The 25766-nt window shown below is 38.5% G+C and overlaps 1 protein-coding gene across 5 annotated transcripts in view; it reads left to right on the forward strand.

The window, feature by feature from the left end:
- C15H12orf42 (chromosome 15 C12orf42 homolog) overlaps positions 1–25143 on the forward strand; it is a 114137-nt gene extending 88994 nt beyond the window's left edge. For all 5 annotated transcript variants that reach the window (XM_058673463.1, XM_058673461.1, XM_058673462.1 and 2 more), the window contains 2 exons: positions 22035–22409; positions 24567–25143. In XM_058673463.1, the coding sequence (XP_058529446.1) occupies positions 22035–22409; positions 24567–25000 (809 nt within the window). In that variant the 3' untranslated portion in view covers positions 25001–25143. The remainder of the gene's footprint in view (positions 1–22034; positions 22410–24566) is intronic.
- Positions 25144–25766: the final 623 nt, after the last annotated feature.

Consider the following 25766-nt stretch of genomic DNA (forward strand, 5'->3'; position numbering starts at 1 on the left):
TCTGGTGAGACATTTCTTTTTTATCCACAGAAAGGAGGCAGGATCTTTGGGGCTTCTTTTGCTGTGGTAGGATGGTCTGCAAACGAAGATATTTGAGAATCACTGACCTATAGCAAGATTCTTTCAATACTGCAATACTGAACATTTCAATTCCTCCTTTTTATTTTCCCCCACCTCAGAGTTTTTGTGTCTGCATGCAAACAAAGTGAAGGTCAAGGCCAGAAAACAATTAGCATCAAAACTTAGGTAGGACAAATTAGTGCTGCTTTGCTGCAGAAAATGCAAAGAAAGAAAACAAAAAGAAATGAATGTGCACTCTATCTTTTTATGCTGCATCAAATATGTTAACTCAATGTTTATTATCTGAGCACACCAAGATCTTTCCCTCTTGAGAGAAATTACTTCCCCAGTAAATCTATTACTGTTGGGATGGTAGACTTGGAATTTTAACTCCATCCTTAATCATGTGAAAAAATGTTATGCATTTTCCATGGGAGTGGAGAGATGTTTATTTATGGAGGCCAAAAGATGCATTCTACACTAATGATATTTCATAGAAGTTTGTGCTCACATCTTAGGCATAAAAGGCAGAAGGCATCTGTTTTTAGTTCTGATGTCCCAGCCATCAAATGAGCTGAATTAATCATTTTGAGTAAAATATTACAGTACTATTGTAAAAGGGAAGACACTTAGTTGTGAAAATTGGGTTCCAAGCCTTCACAAAAATATAATTTGCTTCTAAATGCTAAGGGCTCCAGACTGGTTTCCCCTTGAAAAAGGAGCAAAGCAAAGGGGAGACAAATCTTGATGCTGGGAAATTAAAAAAAAAAACCAACTTTTGTTAATGTATAGGCATTCAACTCTGACTGTTCATTAACACACATATTGCTAACGCCTGGCAGTGAAGCGGACATTTTTCTTGAGTGGGGTCGAAAAACTAATTATTCGCCATATGGTGGTTGGCTCAGCAACAATTGCTGAAGCCGTGGAAGCAGAGGCAAGTTGGCCGGGCGATTTCTTTGGGCAGTTTGCACAGCTCTGACTCTCTTGACATATGCCATTCATGTGGCCTCTGGAGAACAGATGGGCCAGGCTGGGAACACAGGGGAAATCATGGCTGGGATCTCGTGGCAGCCCCTGTCTCTTTATCCTGCAGAATGACTTGGAGTCACATGGTATGGGAAAATAACAAGTAGAGGATTGTAGTCAGAGGATTTCGCTGCCTTCTTTTATAAAGCCACGGCGTAATTTTGACTGCCTTTTCGTATTTTGTTTATTAAAGGGATCAGGGGTTTAGATGAAAGAGATTCCTTGGTTGTGGGTAGGGTCTGGCCTATGCCAATGACACTGCTCATTGTCAGCAAGAAAAATGCTGGCAGTTTGATAAGGGATAAGAAAATAGAGGGAGGTTTTAAATTAAAATTTAAATTATGCCTTATTTGTTCTCTTCCTGTTTGTAAATCTCACATAGGCAAGTTAAGATAAGAGCTAGTTTAGTTTTAGGATACTCAGGCATATGGAAATGAGTTTGTGTGAGTTTTTAAAATTGTTCTTTTCAGATTTAATTTTTTTTTCTCCAGGGAAGCTGAGAGTAAAATGAACACGATAAGCTGTACAAGTGACATTCACTATAAATTTATGTCCACCTCTTATGCATCAATTGAGGCTCAATGTGGAAGCTTTGTAGAGTTTTACATTGTTCAAATGAAAGAACATGAAGAAGGAGGTGAAAGTTTTCAGTTAGAAATTAACTGGACATTTATACATAAAATGCAGATGAAGCAAAAACTGATCATGTTCAGCAACTTTCATTTGGATGAAGAAGCAGCACTTGATGCTGGGGCATTGGTGGTACAGTCTAGGCAGGCACACAGGATGTTGTGATAGTCCCGGCACTGAAATAAACATGAGGCATTGTCACTGGTCTTCATTTTAGAGAGTGACATCCGAACCTCACTCCCCGAAGAAAACATCCTGGAAGCTAGCTAGCATTTCCCACTGGATGCTAGCTGGAGAGTTGTGTGTTTTAAAATTAAAGTGGTTTTGTGATTTAAAAAAAATATGGGCCTTTCCTCTTTCCATTTTCTATCACTGAAAATCTGATTCTGATACAAAAAGATAATATTGAAAAAGAACCCTAGGGCCTTTTCAAACTTATCCTCGAGGTGGCATTCTGAATTTTTAGAACAAGAAGATAAATTACCTACTCTTGCTTGAAAAAGGGTCACTAGAAAACTGGCTTTTATTCTTCTTAGTTTCTTCTTCACTTCTGAAATGTATTTTCACTTTTTGGGAAGTTTTCTGTGATTTAACTATTTGAACATGAAAAATCTTTACGAAAGTTTATAGTTCCTTGCTATGTGAATTGGTTAGTGAAGGTTCAGGTTGTGATAATGAAGATACTGAGAACGACTGACACTTTTTGAGAGCCTCCTATGTGACAAGAACTTTATAAGAGCTTTGTGTGCATTATCTCGTGTAATTGTCTGAACTCCACAGAGGGACCCTGAGCCGGGCACTTGGCACAGTGGCTCAAGCTGCCACTTGGGACACTCACATCCCATGCAAGAGTGCTTTGGTTCAAGTTCTAGATCTGCTTCTGGTTGCAGCCTCCTGCTAATGTGTATCATGGGAGGCAGCAGGTAACAACTCAATACTTGGCTCTCTTCACTCATTTCAGAGACCTGGAGTGAGTTCCAGGTTTCTGACTTTGACTTGGTTGAGCCGTGGCTGTCATGGGCATTTGGGGAGTGAACCAGCACATGAAAGATTTTTCTTTCTCACTGTCCCTCTGCCCTTTAAATAAAGAAACATGATTAAAAATTGTAAAAAAAAAAAAAAAAAGCACTACATATAAATAGATTAATCCTATTAAATATTAGGGTCCTTAGGATTAGGACGTTAGAATTGTTGAACAATAACTGTTTCTAAACCAACTATGAATACTTAGTCTTATTCTTTTTAAAGTACTCTTTAGAAAGATTCTTCATAAAAATATCTAACAAAAGTGCTGTTGCTCACTGGAGTGACAGTTAAATTTACCTAAGGTTATATTTTCCTTGAACCAAATTTAACTTAACCAACTTACATGTGATCTTCGAATCCGTTAGTTCAAAAGAAAACTTCAGTTTTGTTATGAGTGAAAGGAGGTTCTGATGAGGGCTAAACAAGCTGGTGTATATAAGAGGGTCAGAAAGTTCTTGGAAAGTTTTTTTTTTTTTTACAAAAAAAGCTCTGCATAGATTTCACCTCTTGTTGCACCAAAACAAATGTTATCTTTAATCCCATTTTCGTTTTTTGTGTGCCTATTTGTTTTTATTACATTTGATTTTAGAACACAGTTTCATAGGCTCGGGGATTCCCCCAACCCCTCCCTGTACCCTCCCCCATGGTGGATTTTTCCACCTAGTTGCGGTATTACAGTTCAAATCCAATCCTCATTCTTTCATTGCAAGCATATACTTTACACAGTGTCATCTTATGGTCCAGATGAGTTTAACAGTTTCTTGGGCAGACCATCTCTGGTCTGAAGGCAGAGCTGGCAGAATATCATCCCGACCAATTAAAAGCCACAACATAACATCAACAACTGTTTACCACCTTATGGAGTTAAATGACATGGTACTGAGTGACCAATATGTTAGAAAATGCAAGTTCCTAACCAGATCCTGTGACTATGAACTGTCTAGAGTTTCCTTGTTTTAATTCCACAACATGAAAGTAGGTGCATTTTGCCTTTTTACTCTCCTCCTTTATTCCTCTTTAATTCCATTTGGTCAAAGTGCTTTCTTGCCCATGGACTTCATTTGTCTGCTTCTTGATATTTTCCAAGTTTCCCAATTCTCTGTTCATTATAATTGTCCCATCTCATTTTCAGTTGCTGTAATTAAATACTTAAGACTGGGTGATGTGTACACAAGTTTATTTGGCTCATGGTTCTGAAGGCTGAGAAGTGATAGGACATGGGTACCAGGACCTGGTGAGGGCCCTCTTGCTACATCCTAGTGAGTGAAGTAGGACAGCACGAGTGCTAGCTTGAGTTTCTCTTCTTATGAGGCCATTACTGACGTTATGGGAGCATCACCTCTTGACCTCTAATCCTAATCCTAATCATCTCTAATCCTCTAGTCCTAATCATCTCCTAAAGGCTCCACTTCCAAACGTGACTGACAGATGAATTTGAGGAATAAGTTCTAACACATACATTTTGAGGAACTTTTGGAAAACCCAAGTAAATCATGTTAGATTTTTCCTCATTTTCTAGTGCATTTCAAAGGCCGTGCATTTTTTTAACCATTCTCCTCCTTGGTTTAGCCCTTTATAAAATTACTGCTTGGTTTAACCCTCTATAAAAGTTCATGCATAATGTCTGCCTGATACACTGTCCCCTCCTCTTTTGGGCAAGGTCTGCAAATGCCCAATTCATCTACTTAATCCCTGTTGCTTAGGCTGCTGATACCCTTGCCAAAGTCCTGAGTGACTCGGTTCTTCTCACCTCCAACCTCCCATGGCTTGTATCCTTCCCCTATGTTGTACTCCCCTCCAAGTCCTTTTTATAACTCTTGCTCATCTTGTTATGTGTCACTAACTCTGCATTTGTCATTTCTGTTCGTATTGTGGCCAGGCTACATGCTTCCCCTCTGCTCCCTGGATTGATGGATTGATGTTTTTAATTTTCTGTATTGTATGTGAGTTGCTGTGTTCAAATCACATTGTAAATTCAATGCAAACAGACCTTGTTACATCATTCTTGCCATAAAAAAGTCACTCAGATACTTAATGAAGAAAAGAAGACATGAATGAACAATTCCTTGCAGTTCAAAGTTGTTATGGTTGGATTAGTCTATGAAGTACTGCTGATAATTGGCTCGTTTTATTAAGGAAAAGTATAATTCTAGGTTACTTAATTATTTTTAACTACTTCTCATGCTTTTGCAAGATAAATATTTATTCAATCATAGACTTCAATTCCATTCACTTTATATGGCAATTGCTATGTGTAAGAATTGCATTTGAAGCTTTATAGTCATGTTGCCATTCCTTAAGAAATTCAGTCTGTGACAATAGTTCTATGTACCAAATGTAGCTCTCAGATACACACGGTTTGCCCTGGGAAGGAATTTAAAAATTCTTTATTAAAAAAGAGAGAAATGAAAAATGCAACCCAGTAGGCATTTTATTTTGTTTTCAGAACAAGTGGTTTTTATATCTACATTTGGATTATCTGGCTCCAGAAATGAGCTTACTACTTCTGGTCTATCTACAATAGAGATAAGATATTTCAACATCCAGCAGTATGTAAGAATAACAAAAGTGTCCCAGGGTTTGCAAGGAACTTAATCACATATTGTCACTTGAATCTCAAGACAACTTCCTGAGGTAGATGAAATTATTATTGTTTAAAGCAGCATAAATTTCAGTAGATGAGCTCTGGGATCATCTCCAAATCTTCCGTGTCCACATTTAGTTGCACATGTTATGAGTGATGTAATAGGCTGTTATTCAGAACATTTGATACCATTAATTATAGGAGAATTATACCTTCCAGCTTCAGTGATGTCAGGCTGGGTCATGTGACCTGCAATGGCTAGTGAAGGCTGAGCAGATGTGAATATCATTTGTAAATAGGAACTATGATAGCCAGTTATTCTTTTTCCTTTATTGCAAGACCAACAGTGTCCCACAAACAGACTGCTCCACCGACCTGTGGTCCAGCCTGAAGATTATGTGAACTAGATGTTTTCTCATCAGCAGTAGGTTCTAGAAGAATTATAATGCTTCAGGGAATTGTAACATCTATATGGATTTGAATAAACTGGCAAAAACTTAAAGCTATAATGGATGATTTTGTGAATTGCCTTTTTTTCCATTTCAGGATAAATGAGGCTCTGTAACTTTTCAGGGGGGTTCAGGCTGAAGTGGAAATACAATGGATCAATGCTTTCTCCAGCTCTACCTCTCAGAGCCATATAGTCCTGATCTTCAATGGATCTTATTTGGAAGGGTAGAAACTTAGTTTCAGTTATCTTTATATTTTTAGTATGAGAAGCAATATCTGGCACACAATAGGTGCTCTACAATATTTTCAATTCAGAAATGGTCAAGAATTACAGATCTATCTTTCACTCCTTTCAAGATACCGAATTCCTAGTGTTGAAAGTGTACTGGCTGTACTTTCTAGCCATGCTTGCTGTCTTCTAAATGAAGAAAGTGGCTACTAGCCACTTTCAGGTGAGAATGTAATACATGTGAAAGAGAACCTGTATGCGACCAGACACATCCCTCCTTTCACCGGGAACCATATCATTATTTTTTCAGTGGGGACAGCTCAAGTTGGATGCCATAACAGAGCAGCACAGGACCACAGGGCTCGAGGTCTGTAAGCATTAGATGCTTTTAGTGCTGCCATTCTTGCTTTGCCATAAGAGTGTCACTCAAAAAGGGAGTCCCTCCCTCTGCCCGTGAATAAGGCCTGCCTGCCAACACCAGTTCCAGCTGTGAACATGTAATCAGCTCTTCTATGGCCCCAAAAGGGTAGTCCCAGAGGCCTAAATTTAATTTTCATGCATATTTGTCTTCTCACTCTACGTTATGCAAACACTTCTTTGTCGCCAACACAGGCGCCAACTGTTTTGTTTGGATAATTGCTTGAAGTCAACCCCAAACTACAGGGAGCTCTCTTTTTCAGAAAGCACATTTTGGTTAATATTCAGTTAACCAAATTATATCTTCCTTCATCACTTCCTGCAGGGTTTCAGTGTTGGTTTCTGTAAACATTTGATTCATTTTGAAGCCATTCAACACCAGTGTCCCATTATCTTCCATACTGGGTTGGTTGGAATGAGTAAAGAGAACAAGAGCTCTATAGCCCCACGGATCATCTGCCATAGCTGTTTTTCTTCCAAATAATTCTCTATTCATCTTGCCACAATCAGCTGGTCCTAGAGTGGCTGTAATAACCTAAGTGGAGGTTTGTGACCATAATAGAGACGAAGGGACAGGGGAAAATGAACTCTTATGAAACAAAGATCTTATTTGTATGGAAATGAATAGCAACTCTGAAGTAAGGATGAGCCATATGGAAAAACATAAAATATGAAGAGAACATTTTAAAATAGAAGGTTTTCAGAAATGCTCCATATGGCCCAGTAGTATTTAAGACAACAGAAGACAGTTGCAATTGTAAGTGTTCATTCTTGGGGTTCAGGCCCCAGTTCAAAAAATTGTACTCTCCAATTCATCTTCAAGAATGCTTCCTTTGTCCACCTCTGGGCTAATTATTTTAGAGTTGGGGAGAGTTAAGTTAATAAGTTATTAATTAAGATCTGCAGTTTAATTAGTTTATTTCATTCTTAATGGAGGGATAAATTACTTATAAATTATGTCTCTCCTACTGATTCAATAACTGTGAAAACTTAATGCAGTTTTAAAGTATGTAGAGTTTATAGACTCTAAGTATTACAGCATGATAATGACATATGCTTATAACTGCAACAGCAGTAAGAATGATGACATTAAAGTGACATTTCCCCTGAAAGTTGACATACACACATACGTCTCTAATTCTAGTCAACAAATACTATCTGAGACCAATCAGGCAAAATTTACATATCTTAAGGAAGATTTTTAGATTTTTGCAATAGTATTAAAAGGGTTTGGGAAAATTTGTGCAAACACTAAATGCATTTCATTGTTTGGAACACTATAGATAAAATGCATCTCAGTATGACTTATGTTTTGTAGAAAATGAAAATAATATTTAGTCATCAAATATGATGCTAAGTCATGGTTGATGATTTATCATAATACATTATATGCTAGACTTACCAAAGAAGAGTGCTACTGTTTGGCTGGGTGTCAACTTTTTTTTTTAATGTTGGCTTGTTTCCCTCCTTGATTTCTATCTGAAATTTGACATCTGAAAGTAAAAAGGAAATATAAGAGGAAACAGAGAATGTATATCTGCACACAAAACCAATGAATCTATTTTTGCACACTCAATAGGACTGCTAGTTATCTGATAGTGAGTATTGAAAGTCCAGCCTTTTCTCTTGGTTAACCTCAGGATCACAACCATGCTATTGTAGTGACATTAGTGTCATCATTTTATTTCCTCTTCCCAGTCTAACCAACTAACTTCATTTTTTCCTTTTGCCAAACGCTTTTTTTTTTTTGGCTGATTTGACTGGAAGTTTGGCTTTGTGTAGACATAGCCGCACTGTAGGTTGGCCCCTAATTCAATAATTCACCATGAAGACTGGTTTTCATCCTGTGTTGAACAGGCATCTAATCAACCATTAATTTCCTTTTTGTTGGATGAACATAATAACTATTTCTGTCTTTCTTTCTGATGGGAAGCAGAGGCAGAGAGGATTAAGGGCTGCCCCTATGCCAGAAAGGGAGGTTGTAGAATTCAGCTTCAGAAGTCAGCCCTATAGCAGTCAAGAGTGAATTAGTGGAAAAAGCCAGAATTTGGGGAAATGAAAATCATATGGAGGATACCAAAAGGTATCTGCAGTCACAGGGTACGTGATGTTGTGTTAGGTACTGCAGGTCAGCTTCACAAGCTTGCCTCCGTACAGAAAGAGTGGACATGTAACTTAATTACTCTAAGCCTGTTTCATTATCTAGATAGTGGAACCAAATACAAAGAAATTTTGAAATGTGAATAAGTTGAATAAAAATGGAACACAGTTTTAACATGTACTTTAAAATTTTTTTTGAGGCCCCTTCAGACAATGGGACTAAGAACTTATAAACTAATATAAAATATATAATTATTCATTGTTATCAAGAACATGCTATTATAATTGTTCAAACTTAAGATGATTAATACATTTTTACAAGGATGAAAATTCTTCACAACTTCCATAAACATTTTATTTATTTAACAAAAATACATGAACTTGAATATTATTCTTATGAATTTAAAAATTTATAAATGGAAAAGAAATACAATTTCAGTTAATGAAATATTAATATACTTTAATATACTACTATAATAATTAAAGGGATTAATTTTACTGAATTTATTTTGACGATCACATAGAAAAGCTGGAGTTACACTGGCTAAAAAGAAAAAAGCAAGTGTTTATCCAATGTGCATGAATTTTGGTATGAGATGGGTGTTAGAGAAGAAGCGAGCTGGGGTCCTCTGGGCCCCTGGAATTCTGTCTGGTTCTTCATGCATGTCATCTTTCTTTCCTCACAAAAGCCTCTTCAATGAAGACTGATAATGATGTTTCCAACTGTATTTTATAGCATTTCCTTCTGAAAGGATCTGAGATAGGCTGTTAGGTTCCCAGAACAAATACATCCACGTTATGTAAATTTTACAAGTCTGGACCAATCAGTAGTGGGAATGCTGTAGGGCACCTTCTTGGATGATTTTGCCTTTGTAGCTAGGGAGGGAAGAAATTAAAAATAAGTAGGTGTTCATTTAGACCTTCTAGACTCTTAGAATCATGATCTTGAAAGATTGTGTATATGTGTGTGTGTATACATATATATAACTGAATAAGCAGAATAAAACATAGTTATTATGATTATTACATAATTCAATAAAGCATTGCCAAGAAAGATTTTTTAAAAAATTACTTAGATATATGTAACAGTTATTTTATTGTTTTGGTGCAATTATTTAGCAGCTATGTATTGAACTGTCACAGAGTGAAACATACTAACCAGTTGGCTGGATTCAGCATATCCATTTCTTCCCTGAAAAGGAGAAAAAGACATACTCACCAAGACCACTCAGTGCAAATGTGTGCAGTGAGGATACTCAGATAAACCATCCTGATGATAGGGAAACCATCCTGTGATAGAGACAGGTGAGAAGCCTCACGGTACTTACCCTGGGCTTTGAGGACCAATGGAATGGGGAGAAGTAGTGAGCATTTCAGGTGGAAGTAAAAGGGCAGTGGACTCAAGACAAGTGCATACAATTTTGAAAATATCACTATTTAGGGTAACTTTTCCTGATACATAACTTATAGAATTAGTTTTCTTAGAAAATGTCCTTTCAAAGATAGTTTAAAAGTTGGCTTTATCCTATCCCTTATCTAATTATGCCTAGCTTTGAAATAGTGGGCCATAAATAAAGGAGTCTATAATGAGGTTACCCCATAACTTTTCTGCAGTACGATACAGGAAGTTTTTCCAGTGTTAAATCTTTTCTTTTTCTGTGTGAACATTTCTTTTATTTAATGGAAATTTGTAAGTCAGGCCATCATAAATTCAAAGTTGGGCTCTATTATTGAAAGCTGGTATTTATGAACAAATGCATGATTAGTTTTTGAAGACAAGATAATTCAATAAGCATTTTCAAAGAATTAAGTGTTATGCTAAGGCTCATCTAAGATCTTTGAAAATAATTAGCAGAAGGAGCCAAGCTGTTTAAAGGTTAGAAATTAGAGGAAGACAGATCATGGAAAACATTATCAATAGAAAGAAAATATTTACATTGGAAGAGAGAGTATAATGAGTCTAAATAACTAAAAGAAGCACTTCACATCATCCTGTAACATGGAAGCCAGAGTGTGGAAGCTGAGATACACGTTTGTTCACTGATCTTTCTCTCGCTTATGTTATCTTCCATATCAATTAGAAACAGAACCCAACTTATTTTAAAGATAGTGTGTGTTGCATCTTCAGAACCAAATAATTGTCTCTAATCACAGTTATAAAACTGGATATCTGGATGTAGCTCTTGTTTAGTATTAAATGTATGTTACACCATCTACCTTGATTTTAATTCTGCCATCATGCTTTGCCTTTGCTTGGCTTTCAACCATAATGCAATAAGTCCAGGTCTTTGAATTATCTTCTCATTGTGTTAGCAGTCTAAATATGACAGATAAATTTTTGATGAATTGTTGGTCTTTATCTTTAGGAAGATCCTTTAAAACTCTGAAACATTAAAACATGTGATGTTTCTTTTCATTGTGGGAAGTTATGCCAGTTAAGAAGGAGATACCACTTGGCTAAATGATTGTTACTAAACTAACGTTTTAATTGAGTTGCCTGGTTATTCTAACCCCTAATGGCCTCGAGGTATACTCTTTAAACATCATTCCTCACCATAATGTCTGTTACTGCTTCAAAAATGTGAAAGGATATTTGTTTAAAAGGCGATCATCACTCAAGATCATTTACTCCTTGGTGTCAGCTGTCAGCCTAATACATTTATTTGGACAGCAGTAGATTCTGACAGAACTTATAAAGTTCTCTTTCTTGGTTGTGAAATATGATGGATGTGCCATACTGGTGACCTTTACACAAGGCCACATGTTAATATTCAGGACCTCCCTTTTGTTGGACTTGAACAATGGTTGTCATTAAGAAAGCTCGGTTTGCCAATATGCCCTCTGTTAGGATGCTGGACCACTCCTGATTGGTCACCAGGAAGTATCATGTGCCTTTGATGGAAATGACATGGAAGATGTATGGTCAAAGTGCTGTGCTCAGCACTACTGCTGTGCAGAGGAGAAAACCACTATGACCCAAATAGCCCTGCACTCAAACAATGTCGCACCAACCAAAGACAACATATTGGGAAGAAAAATGCTTGTAAACTGCGTGTGTTGGAAGATGTATTGGCCAGATGGCCATAGGGCAATCTTTGAACTATTGAAATCTTTAGAAATATTGTTTGGTTCCAAAACAATACTTACAAACCTAATTAATCAAGCTTAGATGGCTTATTTTCAGGCTTTCCACAGTGTGTTGCTTTAATGCAAGAATAGGGTCTGTCAGATTCTTTTTTGCTGTTTCACAGAGGCACGCAAAAACTCAGCATGTGCATTCATGTTCATACAAGTTGAAGCTCTAAATTTCAAAATAATATCTATGTAGATCTCTGGTGATCCCTTCAACAAAGGCCAGGGGTAAGGGGAGTCTGTATTCGTTCTTCCATTGTTTCTGCCTCTATGGGTGACTTCTTTCTGTCCTACCACCTAATTTTATTCATCTGAATCATTTATTCACAATCAGTTGAGGAAGAAGATCTTCCTTATTGAATGTTCCACCAAGAGTTGAAAACATTGAACTGTTTTCTTGGAGAGTAAATATGATGAAAGATTGTTTTCTTGTATATTTGCTATTGAATGATGTCAGTGAAAGTGTTCACATGTACTGTCTCTATTTCCAAATCCTAAGGTCACTTTTTAAAAAGATCATTGGGAAATGGTACATCCCTCAGGTGGTGAAAGTAAGATATTTAGGAATGGCTTCATGTAAAGAAGGTTAAGATGCTATCTGGAGTGATAGCATGATTGGGGCATAAACTCTTTTGTGTCTCAAGCAAGCTGTGGTTGAAATAAATTAATCATTTAGATAAAAGAATCACCAAGTATTTAATTGCATGCAAAATAGTGCTTGACCAGAATTTTAGCATGATGTGAAATATTACACTGGGTCATGGCAATTGAATTGTGTGAGTACAATTCCCAAAGGTCAACTTCTGGTTATTCATTTAAAGGCAGATTGCCGACTTTGTGAGTTATTCAAGTACTCCCCACTGTGTCCTCCAGGGCTATGTCACTAATCATCAGCTAGTTAGATCAGAGGACTGGAGAAAGGGAAGGGGCTGAAATTCAGTCCATAATTCTACAGCTTGTAGGCAATTCAGATGAAAGACTTAATAGAAGGAGAGCTGCTCCTGTTTGTTCCTTATCAGGAAAGTACAAATTAAAACCACAATGAAGTTCCATGTTATAGCCAACAATGTCAGCAGCTGGAAAAAAAAAATTCAGGTACCAAGCAATGTTGGCAAGGTTGTAGGACAGCAACAGTGTGAAAACATGGTTGAAAAATAAGCAAATGAAAGTAATTAAATAAAAAAGTTCCATATAATTAAAAGAGTAAGCCACTCAGAGAGTCACAGGATTGTTAAGCTTGGAGAAAATTGTAAAGCTTATTGTAACTGTTGTCCAGGAGGATAAGCTAAGGCTTGGAGATATTTCTTCAGTGAATCGATGAATCCATTGGAACAAAATGCTGTGGCTCTCTCTAAATAGTAGTTCACATGTGACACATATTTGGAAGTTTAAAGCATCCCAGTGTGCATCAGTGTCCCTAGGCTAAAGATGTCTGTGACTAAACTTCAACAGCAGTTGAATAGTGTCATGGGGATGGAGTGACATCATGGGAGGTGAGTGAAGCTTCTGAATCCTAGCTGCTTTCTACTGATGCAGGTGAGATGTTGCCTGTATATGTGCTTTCCTTAGGGCAGGGGATTAATATTGGGAGAAAGAGTAAAAAGATTAATAAGATAGTCCCAGTTATACTTAGCAGAATGCCTGAACGACAATGAATGAATGTTTCTTTCACACTAACTTAACTTTTCCTCCTTATGGAAGACATTGGCAGTTGCCCCATGAACGCAAACATGGCCCTAGAACTTATAAAGTCAGAGCCACAGCCAATTTGGGGGGACTTAGGCTTGAGCCAAAAGTTGCTGGTGATCTTGAGTAAGGAACAAAGCAGTATGGCTGTTAGAACTGGAATGGGTGATTATGATGAACTTAGCAAAGTGGACCAATCCTGAGGTGGAGAGTGAAGTGGCTGTCCTCGGACAACTCTGTGGAAGGGCATTGTGGAGGGTGGTGAAGTGGACATGGAGAAGGTCAATAGTATCACACTGAAGAGTATCCAGCAGAGACAAGACATGATTCATTCATTCATGTGCTTGTTCCACAATTAGCTCCTGAATGTCTGCAATGTGCCAGATGCTTGGATTGTGATTCCGAGATGGCATTTTTCCCTCAGAGACCTAACATTCTAGTAAGGCAGATGGACCTTTAAGCTGTAAATAATTTCATACACAGTTTGAGAGAGCCTCAAAAAGCTCATGGCAGTCCACTTTGTGGTTTTCAAAATACATTATTAACTTTAGACACTATGCCATACACACACACACACATGCATATATGCTACATATATATGGCATGGTGTCTTTAGCGAATATACATAATATGTATATAGTACACACATATACATATATATATATATATATATATGTATAATATTGCTGTAAAACTTTGTTCCTCTATAAGGAGTGTATCCTCACAGATATCCACCCTCATAGATTCAAATTTTTCTCTCTGTTTAATATTCTGCAACTTGGATTTGACATGACTAGATGTGGGCTGCTGCTGCTTTTTTTTTTTTTTTTCATTTATCTAGCTTGTTTTTTTCAGGCATGTCCATATTCACTGTGTGGTGTCTGTCATTGATTTTAGAAAGTTCTCAGCCGTAGTTTTGTGTGAAAGAGTTCTTTGGCTTTAATGTTCCATGTATGTATATGGTATACATTTAAAAATTGTCTTACACTTCATGTTCGTACTATAGTTTAGGCATTCTTATTGAGACGCCCTCCAGCTCACTGGTTGTATCTTTGACCATGTCCAATCTACTGATAAATCTATCACTGACATTCTTCATTTATGTTTTAGTACTTTCTTTTCTTTCTACTTACAGTATTTCTTTTTGATTTTTAAAGGTTTTACCTTTTTGTGTTTTATGTATCTGTTCTTTCATGTTGTGTACTTTTCCCATTATGACTCACATTGATCATAATTATTTAAAGTTCATTTGATAATTCCAACATTGGTGTCATCTGAACCCAGATATTTTTGGTTTTGTTGTTGCTTTTTTCCCACTTTAGACTGTGTTTTCTGCCTTTTGATGTGCCTCATAATTTTTCACTGAATGTCAAGTGCAATGTATGCAGTAATGAAAATGAGATGACTAGATTTTAATATGAGATTTTCTGTTAACCTGGCTAGGTGCTGGGTTGTTTGCCATAACAGATATCAGAACATTCAAATTTGTCCAGTGTTCTTGCTTTTTTATGTCCTGTGGAATTGAACTTCCCTGATTATTGCACCTCAGAAAGGATCTGAGTCTTGCAACTCTTTCAACAATAATCCATGATTATTATATATTAGAGCCCTGTTGTCTTGGTGTGGGAAATGGGAACAGTCTATCATTAATGCTAAATCAGTCTTTTAGTGATTAGGTGTCCTTGGGCTATAACCTCAAAAGCATATTAGTTTTTCAACTTCCTCTCAGGCAGAACAGAAAGGCTAAGAGGATTGGAATGGGAGAATGCCTTCCCTCAGCTGGTAAAGGCTCCATCGGATTTTCTACATGGAGAATTCTCTGGACATAGCTTACCATGATTATGTTTCCCCTGCCTTGTCAGAATCATGAAATGATCACTCTTAGACATTAACCCTGAGAGACTCCTGAAGGTCCCCAAGACTAACAGGTAGGGATCCTCAAACATTGATGTCTAGGTATTTTCTCACTCTTTGGGTATCCCATGTCTAGCCAACAACTACTCATCAGATTGGCCAGTCAATGTTCCTACAAGGTTATGGTTCCAAAGACATGTGTTTTAGGCAAGCAGATCTCGGCTGGACTCATGGTATTCACCTGTCCCTCCAGGTTGGGTGACCGTTCTCCTGAAAACTCAATTGTATGATGGGTCTAGGAAAAGTCTTTGACTATCAGCTTCTTCAGCTCTTTCTTGTAGTAAAGATAGCAGTATCAATTTTCAAGCTGATTGCACATTAGGGCTAAGGGCAGAAGTCCATCCAATCTATTTTTCCAACATATTATTATCATGAGTCCCATTTTACAGGTGAGGAAAATCAAGACCTCCATGCATTATCCAAGTAACCAAGCCAGGAAGGTACAAACTGTAGATCTCAAGCAAGAAGTCTGGGTTCAGAACTTGTACACTTGACCCCTAACCTCTATCACCTGTTGGGATTTGGTGCATTGGGAATTATTCCCTTTGAATTCCATTCCATCAGTTAAAAAATAGCTCTCTCCAGCTGAAAGGTTGGTGGGTGGTGGCAGTCTTTATTAAATCTCATTTTGTAGTCTAAAACTGCTATTGAAATACCCTGTGATATTGAAATATTTAGCACAGACTTATTTAAAGCTTTTGTTTGATTGTGGATATATAAGAGATAAAAACCCTTTAACATTAACCTCTATTGATACCCACAGCAAAGGGTAGAATCAGGTTTGGGCAACTAATTATCTCTGTGCTTCTTTTCCCCTATTAAGACAGTTGCCTCTAGCTTTGTCATAAGATAAACAGGCTCAGGTTAGAAGCAAGAGATAATGGAAGAGACAGAGTGCAGGGAAAGAAACATTTTGAGAGGACAGCAAGGAGTATGTGTGATAAGGAGAGCCGCTTGCTTGCTGAGACCCCAGTGAGGCCATACGTGCAAGGATTTCTTATTTGATTTTTTTCCATTGAACACATTAACATCTGTCATGATTTATCATGTGTTATCTCACAGCTCAAAGAAAATGAGACATTGTGTTTGTAAAATACATTCTGCCCTGAGGTTTTGTACCTTGAAATCTGTCTGCCACAATATTTCAAATAGAATTAGTAACAGATGGAAGGCCTGTGCTGCACAATCAGAGGCGGAAGTGCTTACTCACTAAAAGAACTTGCAAAACCTGAATTTTTGGTTTGAGAGATTTTCTTTAATAACAACAATGACAACCAAACAAAAACAGGTGTCTCAGTGGTTAGGCAAAGTAAGGCTTTTACACGAGTCGCCCGAGGGAGCAGGAAGAAACAGCTAACTCTGCAGTTCATTGGAGAAGCCTTCCATAGTGTCAAACTCAGATTTTGCTCATTTTATTCACTGTGCCTTGAGCAGGATACTTGATCACAGCATAATGTCATCATTCCTTCTGTACTTAATACTGTTGGAATTTTCCCTGGGAGAAAGCTTGGACAGTTGGGCAGAACCTGGCTGATGGGCAGTACCCAATTATTGTCAGCTGTTGATATTGTGAATGCTTCTTCCAAACCAGTCAATGTCAGTCAACATGTACCTTGGGGAATCAATAGCATTGATTGTGTTGTCAAAAAAATAAACTACCCTCAAATCCCAAGATCGAAGTCTCCATGCTAGTGTCTTCAGTGTTTGTCCAGTGCTATGGATAAGACACCTGTTCTTGCTGAGCCATACTTTTCATCTCAGGAAAATGATGAGCTGGAGAGTGTATGTGAGGCTTACATGGGCTTTATGATGTGAAAATATATACAATAGAAAGGGATATGCAAGCTATAAAGGGGCATCTAAGTTTGACTTCTGAAATGAGACAGTTTATAAAAAGGTAACTAAGAAGAAAGATGATACTGACTCCAGTATCTGCAATCTCTGATGAGCGTTTGAGACCTGTGACTCTCTACCATGTTTACACATTTTAGACAGTGAAAGTTTTATAACATTCAGACCTTTGGGTCCTACTCTCACTGGTTCATCAGGGACAGGACGACCTATCTACACGTTTTAAAGCACATCAGAACTAAAGAAACAGAAGAGATCTAGGTGTTCATCTACTGATGAATGGATAATGAAAATTTGCTGTCCATGCACAATGGGATATTACTCAGCAAAAAAAAGAAGTGTGAAGTCTTATCATTTTTAACAGTGTAGATGGAACTGGATGTTATTGTGCTAGGTAAGATGAGCCAAGAACAGAAAGGCAAGTATAATCTCATTCATAGGTGGAATCTGAAAGCTAGTGATTTTGTAGAAATTAAAAACATAGTGCTAGTTACCTGAGGCTGGGGGTAGAAGTAGAGAGGAAGGGATGAGGAAGGGTTGAGAAAAGTTGATTGGCGGATATTAGGTTATAGCTGGATAGGAGTAAGAAGTCCTGGGGTCCTGTTACACAGCAGGGGAAGTATAGATAATATGCTGAATATTTTTCTATTGTTTTAGAATATTGTATTCTAAAATCTAGAACATAGAATCTTGGATGATTTCACTATAAAGAAAAGTTAAATGCCTAAATGAATAACTATTTATTATTTTGATTTGATATTATACAAGGTTTATTATAATTCAATATCAAATAATAACCCCATAAACATGAACAAATTTATAGGTCTGCTAAAGTGTCAAAAAGAAACAAAACAAAACAAAAAAAGAGATTGAAAAAAGGCAAGCAAGCTTGTCAGGTATTATCTGATGTGCAGCTAGTGTTGGGAAATAATGAGTTAGACTCAAGAGATATGTAGTCTAACAGCAATAACCCCCAGCCTTACGTCATGAGCTACAGTATTGGCTCAAATCTTGTCACTGATGAAAATCATTACAAATTGCCAAAAGACTTTCCTTTTCCAGCAGTGTACTTCTAATTGTTTAATTGCAAAACAACTTGTTTTATTCATTTAGGTAGCCTGGTTTTTGCATCTTAGAGGAAATTTAAGTCACAAACCAATCTGTGAAATTGGAAGTGTCAGGTTTTCTGTGCTCACGTTCAATTCTTACTACAAATTATCTGGTTCACTTAGTTCCAGTATAGTCACTTTTATTTTTCTGATTAATGTTTTGTCATTGGGGTAGTACCTAGTACATGCCAGTAGCTCAGTAAAAACTGGCTACATAACTGAATACTATGCATAATCACTGCTTATCCCAATAACATACATGGTGGCTTTGATAATAATTCCCTACACATACATGCATAAATTCATGTATAAATATATCACCTCCTTTTTGTAAATATAAAATCACTCATTGCATCTCTGGGAAGCAGTGGAGCGAGGATGTTGAAGGTGCTGGGGGCTCAGTCTCAGGTGACATTGGACATCTCTTTTAACCCAAGTTTCTGTGCTGTGAAGATGTGCCAAGTTCCTCATGTCTTCCATCCTGTTCCTGATGTTTGAATGAAAGAAAAAGGGTAGGTTAAATGCTGTTGATTTTGGTGTTTTCTTTGGGGATCAAGAGACTCTATGCTTTTGTTTTGAAAGACTTTAGCTGTTTCTCTGTATTTGGTGTAGAATTTTAAATTCCAGGCTTTAAGACAAAATGGAAAAACCAAAAGAAAATGAAAATCGCCACCTAAAGTTTTGAAAGTAGAGTGAATTTCCAGAGCTCGACAATTTGCCTATGCAGCGGGCTCACATGCATTCCAGTATTCCAAGCAGAAAGCTTTTTCTGAGATAAAGATGTTAAGAGTTAAGTGACTGTGTGGCTTCTAGAATGCTGGCCATTAGACCAGGAATATAACTGGTGGTCAATGATGATTCCAAACGTGCTTGTATTTTGCATATCCCATACTGTATAACCAAAAATGAATGTTAACATATATTTAAGACAGTTTTTTTCCTGTTTCTTTCAAAATCCAGAGAAAAGGTCTACCCTGAACCCATATGTCCTTATGAAAATGAAAGAATCCAAGGGGTGTCTGGTCTCTGTGCTGGGACATATAGCCTCAGGACATCTCTGCGTGGCCTCTCTGTCATTTTCTTGTTAGGTGACCCCTAAAAGCATTTTTCTTAGATTCATCCTCTTCAGACAAGGTTTGTGGTTCAGGAGTAGCGTGCCCTGGCACCCAGCAGGGGTAGCACCCTCTGCCATTTGAGCTATGTACAGTGAGACTAAGTGTCTTGGTTCCAGTTGCTAGACTTTGTGTAATTTCTTCCACACAGCAAGATTCAAGATGTCTAATTTCTTTCTTAATAACCTCCTAATTTTCCTTTCTTTGTATTCCTGTATGTGTGTGTGTGTGTGTGTGGATGCCTTTTATATATATATATATATATAAACAGCCACTATTAAGCATTACTCTGGGACAGCATCTATAATTTAGAACTATCCTGGATATATTATTCTCTACAGTACCTATACTAAACTACTACAAGTTGGACACAGACATGGGTTTCATTTGGAAGTTCTGAGGACAACAGATTCATTGCTTTTCTCCTAGTCTCTGGAGATGGCTGGCCACTCTTGGTACTCCTTGGTCTGCATGTTTACCCCTCCAACCTTGGCTTGTCTCATGGCATGGCATTCTTTCTGTGTGTTCCTGTCTCTGGAATGTTTATGAGAATTGATTTCATCTTAACTTGATTACATCTGCAAAGATCTTGTTTCTGATTACATTTGCAAGGATTTTAGGTTAGGGCATCAACAGGTTTTTCAGGAGACACTTTATCTCATAACAAAATAGGTCATTTAGTTATACCACCGGTCCAGTGGCCTTCTGCAAATTACCCTTCAGTTGCCCAACATACCCAGTCAGTTCTCTACCTCCTGGAAGTTTCTCTTTTCTAAGCCTGCTTTTTGTAGGCTCTAATTTTATCTCATTGTTAGGCAAAAACCATATGATTACATTGATTCACAATGAGGAATGGGAGGTCACACCAATTCTTCACCTTTTAATCATGCTTTTTATATATGATTAACATGTATAAAGTGCATGAAATCTGGCTATTACATAAAAGCTACACAAAACTTGAACTATGGCACACAAATAACTGTTACTTTGTTTTATTTTCTTCCAGCTTTTATTATTTGTATTTTAAACTGTGAAATTTTATATATGCTTATATTTACTAGATGTTTCCCATAAACGCTGCTTTACTAATTAGTAACATTAATAGAAAATATTGCTTCCTATATTGTGAATAGCACCGTAAGCACTTTGTAGGCATTATCTAATATATTGCCTCTTACCTCCCTACAATGTAGGTATAATTATCCTACTTTATAAATGAGAAACAGAAGGATAAATCTACGGCAATTGCCCAGACTGCACCGAGAAATTTGTAGTATTAAGATTCAAACCCATCTCACTGAAGTACAAGTCTTTTACTAATACTTCCATGATAAGTCACCCTTCATTTATTATTTTTGTGGAAAAGAGAATCTGAAAATTAATAGAAATTGGTAGTAAGCTAAAGGCAAATAAATCTTCCCACCCCTTCCACAATAGTCCTGTTTCATAAACACGTCTCAATGATTTCAAAACCTAATCCTAGATAGTCCCACAAATACCTTCATACACATAAACGCCCTCCTCTCCCCCACCATACCCCTCTTTTACAGTATAGGAAATTACTACTTGTTCTTTCTGTTTCCTCCCCATGAGCAATCCAGTGCCAGTTTTTCTTCTTAGATAGCTGTTTTAGACACTGTGGCCTGGAGCGATGCACCTGCTGCGCTCACTAATGCTGTTGGGTACTCTTTCTCATGTTCACTTTCTCCTGAGGAGTGAACTGCTGAATAAGACTCAGGCTGGGAAGCACAGCTTTACTGTGGGCTTTGTACAAACGTTTGAGCAGCTTTAAAGTAGGCTTGTTTTGATTTACCTTGTGCAGGTGCTTCTGAGAGATTTCTTGGCCAATCAGGATTGGCTTGGTGTTGAGAGATCTGGATTCAAGCTCCAACTGCTAGTGTGTGTGTGTGTGTGTGTGTGTGTGTGTGTGTGTGTCCCTGAACAAGCTACATGCTCTATGCCTGTATTTGTTTCTAGGGCTATTATAACCAAGTGAATGGCTTAAAAGAACAAAAATGCATTCTGTCCTCTACAGAGGCTCAAATTGGTGTCGACAGAGCTATTACCCCTGGGACGTCTCTGGGGACTTGCTGCTTGTGTGTTTCACCTTTGCTTCCTTTCTGTAGCCCATATCTCCAATCCTTGCATGGCTCCTTCCTTCTGTGTGTGTGGCTTTCCGTGATGTTCATGTGTGTGTTTTTTGTGTGTGTTTTTTCTTTGCCTGCAAGTATACCAGAAATCCGGGGTTAAGACTTAACCTTAAGCATGTTTGACCTTATCTTAACTCAGCTACATCTTTAGAAACCCTGTTACCAAATAAGAACACTTGCACAGGAGCTAGGGAAAGTTCAAGCCTTTTAGAAGGACATGATGTGATTTGTAAGACTCAAACTAGCTTTATGAACTGTAAAATGAAGACAATAACACTACCTACCAGCTATGATTCTCCCGAGTACTACACAGCAAACACTGCAGGATCTCATACAAAAGCAGTTTCAATGTTTTCCTTCCCTTTCCTTCTGTTATTTTTTCTTCCCTCTTCCATTTAGCTACCCCAGTTCCCATTTTCTTTTTTATTTCTGTTTGCTCAGAGTAAAGATAAAAACATACAAAAATTCCTTCTTTCTGATTCATCTTTCCTGCCCTTGATGTAGTAGGTGATATTACAATCCATTCTTTCAAACTAATGTGCTTACCTTTTGCAGTGCTTCCAGGTAGCTCCCAGAGTCCAGTGGCCTTCAAAAAACGACTCTGTATGCACAAGTATATGATTCCCACGTCTCCTGTAAGTACAACCTCCTCTGAAGACGAAAGCTATGGAGACTGCTGTCCCACCCCTACACCATCCAATGAAGGGGATGCATCCCCACGGAGCTCCAATGTCAAAGGAAAAGTTAAGAAGTCAGACCGAAGAGTGCCTAACCAGGCCTGGAGCAGTCCGTTTTTGGAACAGCAAATGGCAAAAAGGCCCATTTTACAGCATTCAGTGACTCCCATTCACCTGGAGGCTGTGGGTGTACATTTCAAAAGACATAGGAAACCTCAAAACCAGTCCTCAGACAGATCCCAAGGAGATTCTGGTAGGTATCATGTTGTGGTCCCTAACTTCTTATTTCAACTGGTCACAGTGTATTTTAACTTCCACAGAAACATAAAGATGATTAATTATATGACAAGTCCTACTATAAAAGGTCTAGCAAGAGCCATATCACTCTCACATCTTTCATGCAGCTTCACTGTAACTGTTATTGCACATGCGATAGTTGATGCCGTGCAATTCGATGAGTCAGGTATGGACTTGTTATCTGCTTCCTGTTAGCAGGCTCAGCCTCCCAGAAATGAAGGAATATCTGGGCTAAGCAATATATTCTCCACAAAAAAAAGAAGAAAAAGAAAAAGAGCAAGTGAGAGAGAGAGAGTGCAAGAGAGAAAGGAAGGAAGGTGAAATTCAGGCTGTTGTCTCTGCCCACTCGTGTGGGAGACCTGGGTTGGATTCCAGGTTCTCAGCGTGGGACCCAGCTCAAGCCTGTCATTGTAAGCATTTGGGGACAGAGTGACAATGGATTATAGTTCTGTCTGTGTCTCTGCTCTTAAACACATTTAAGAAAAGTATCCAGAAGCTCTGAGCGGTCAGCAGACACAGAAGAACAATTAATGTCCTTCGGGACCAGGGAGGAGAGCTTTCTCTGGTCCGAGCCTGGCTCCACCTCTGGACCCCTGCCCTCCCTCGCAGTGACCATCGGGATCGCTTCGAAAACCCCTCACAGCAAACAAACAATCATACAAACAAAAAAAACAAAACAAAAAAAAACCCAAAAAAAAACCCAAAAAAAACCCTAAAATAAATAGACAAACAACAGAAAGTAGAGCTTGAAATCTGACAGGAAAGAGCTGGCATGGATTGGCTCATGCCTTGCTGGGTGGGACACAAAGATTAGTCACTCCTCACCATGGTGTTGAGGATTTTCCTGCACACCCCCCCCAAAAAAAAATGTTCTGCACATTAAATGTCGACAAATATCTTGTTAGAGTTACAAGCCAGTCTAGATTATCCCAAGATCTGCCAAGATCAACAAAATTATACTTCAACACAACAAATGGCTAAATACTAAAATGAAATAGATATGAGACAGCTGAATGGTACCCTATAGCCTTTTCAAGGTATATAGCAGCCGGTCCGGTCCTGTATATAAAGTAAAATTGAGATGTCAATGAGCAAATCATAGGTTGTGGTTAGGACTTGTTTTTTGTTATTTTGTTCTTTTTTTTTTTTTTTTTTTAACATACTGGTTACTCAAAACTATGTCAATTCCATAATATTGCAAATTGCTGTTGATGTTATATTGGGACTCTTAATTGACTGTGATGATATTCTACCAGCTCTAACTTCAGACCAGAAATGGTCTCCCCAAGAAACTGTTCAACCCATCCGGACAATAAGTAGCTGGACTCCATGCTTAATATATGTTTGCAAGGAAAGAATCTTGATTGAATTTGAACTGTAATGCTGCATCAAGGTGGAGGAATCCACCAGGGGGGAGGGGAGGGGGAGGGGGAGGGGGATTCCCAAAGCCTATGAAACTGTCACATAATGCTAAATATTAATTAAAACAAACAAACAAAAAAAATTTGTAGAAAGTGACTTATAGCACGTAAATTTTATACTCCTGAAGCATTAGATTCCAATTTGTGCTGGCAATGAGCAAAATTCCCTAAATAAACACTTTAATGTTCTATGTATGTGAAAATGCAAGTGGAAAGAACGTGATTTTTTTGCAGTCTTGGCTATATCGTTGCATTCTTATATATGAAAAAGTTATTTAGGAAAATGATTGGTTTGCAATTTCAGATAAAAGCTGTGATGTCATTGCCTCTTGGATTTTAAATCTCATTTCATTTAAAAAGGTGGTAGATTGTGTTTGTGGCTGTTTGGGGTGTGGGTAGGGTTGGTGTCTTCCTTGGCTGATTCATGCCCCAGATACCTGTAATATCCAGGCAAAATGCTCAGAAATCAATTGAAATCTCTGCTGTGAATGGCAAGGACCCAACCACCCAACCCATCACCTACTGTTTCCTAGGATACTCCTGTGCAGAAACCTGGAAGTGACAGCCCAGCAAAGGTCTCTTCTCTAATATTACAGTGATTTCCTATACACCTGCTGTTTGTGAGACAATCTGTAAAAGACCCCCAAGTTGGAGCACCCAGAGCGCTAATGCTGCCCGTCTTGGCCTTCCAGGGACAGCTGCCCGACCCTTTACTGCCATCGGCCTCTGCGGGAACTACACCTCTGTCGCCCAGCCAAGCGTCTGGCGGAGTTGCTCAGACCCCCAGCTGGAGGAGAGGAGGGCAGCCCGGGCATACCCGGATTTCCAAAGCCAACTCCTAGGCGTGTACGGAAATGCAGTGGGAAGCAGCACGGTTGCCATGGCGCCAGAGACGCTCCGGAAGCATCCTCCTGTGGAAAGGAGGCCGAGGGCCGATGCCTCCTTCCGTGGCAGTGTGGCAGGAGCGCCCCTTCTGCTTGCAGGTGCTTCCACCCACGCGACCCCCAAGAGGTTAATCAAGGTTTGCTCCTCGGCACCCCCCCGCCCACCCCGGCGTTTCCATACGGCTTGTTCACAGGCCCTTTCCAGGCCGGTGGTGAATGCCCAGTTCCTTTGGCCGCTGTGAGGGATTGTTCAGAGAGAGCTGCGCACCCTCCAATCAATGCCTGCCCAGAACAACAGAAAGGGCCTCAGATGTACTGGTTTCCACAGAACCATTGTTAGGCTTTTGTGAAGCATTTTTGAACCTAATAAATAATGTCAAAAGTCTCTATCGCAGCCCAAAATGTTCCTTTGGAAGCATTTCTAATAGTATTTTTGTTCTGCGGTGTCATCCAGTGTTAGGAAGAATGTGCGCCTCACAATAGGAATAGGGTGCATCGCGCGCCACTTACAGCATGCCTGGGGGCTGCTGGGATACCTCGCTTTGTTTTGCTTGTTCAGGTACAGGGTTTAGGCTTAAGGACTTTTTCTGGGAGCCGCTCAAATTTCTAAACACAGGTTTGGGAAACAATTGAACTTCTGTAACTTAAGACTTAACTTGAAATTTGATTACTCCTGATGTGCTTGCCACTAGGGTAATCCTTCAGGCCATAGTAAGGTTTTTAGGTCTGAAACTTGAACCTGGATCCCTGTTGCTGGGGCAGGGGGGAGGGGAGGGGAGGCTTGAAGCACTTGCAACTAAACTTAGTGTAAAATGAGAGTAGAAAGTTTCTGATCTAAAATAGAAAATCCTGGAGCAGCTGAGATTAGCAAAATAATCACTGTAGACGATGTTTGCCTTCTGGCTAACAGCTTCAAATACCCGTTTTTCACTGTGATTAATGCTAAGCCAATCTTATCAAATTATTTTTTATCAGTTTTGTCTTTTATCTTTTCAATGTATTTGTTTT

This window comes from Ochotona princeps, chromosome 15 (genome assembly GCF_030435755.1).
Source record: "Ochotona princeps isolate mOchPri1 chromosome 15, mOchPri1.hap1, whole genome shotgun sequence".
Taxonomy (NCBI): Eukaryota; Metazoa; Chordata; class Mammalia; order Lagomorpha; family Ochotonidae; genus Ochotona; species Ochotona princeps.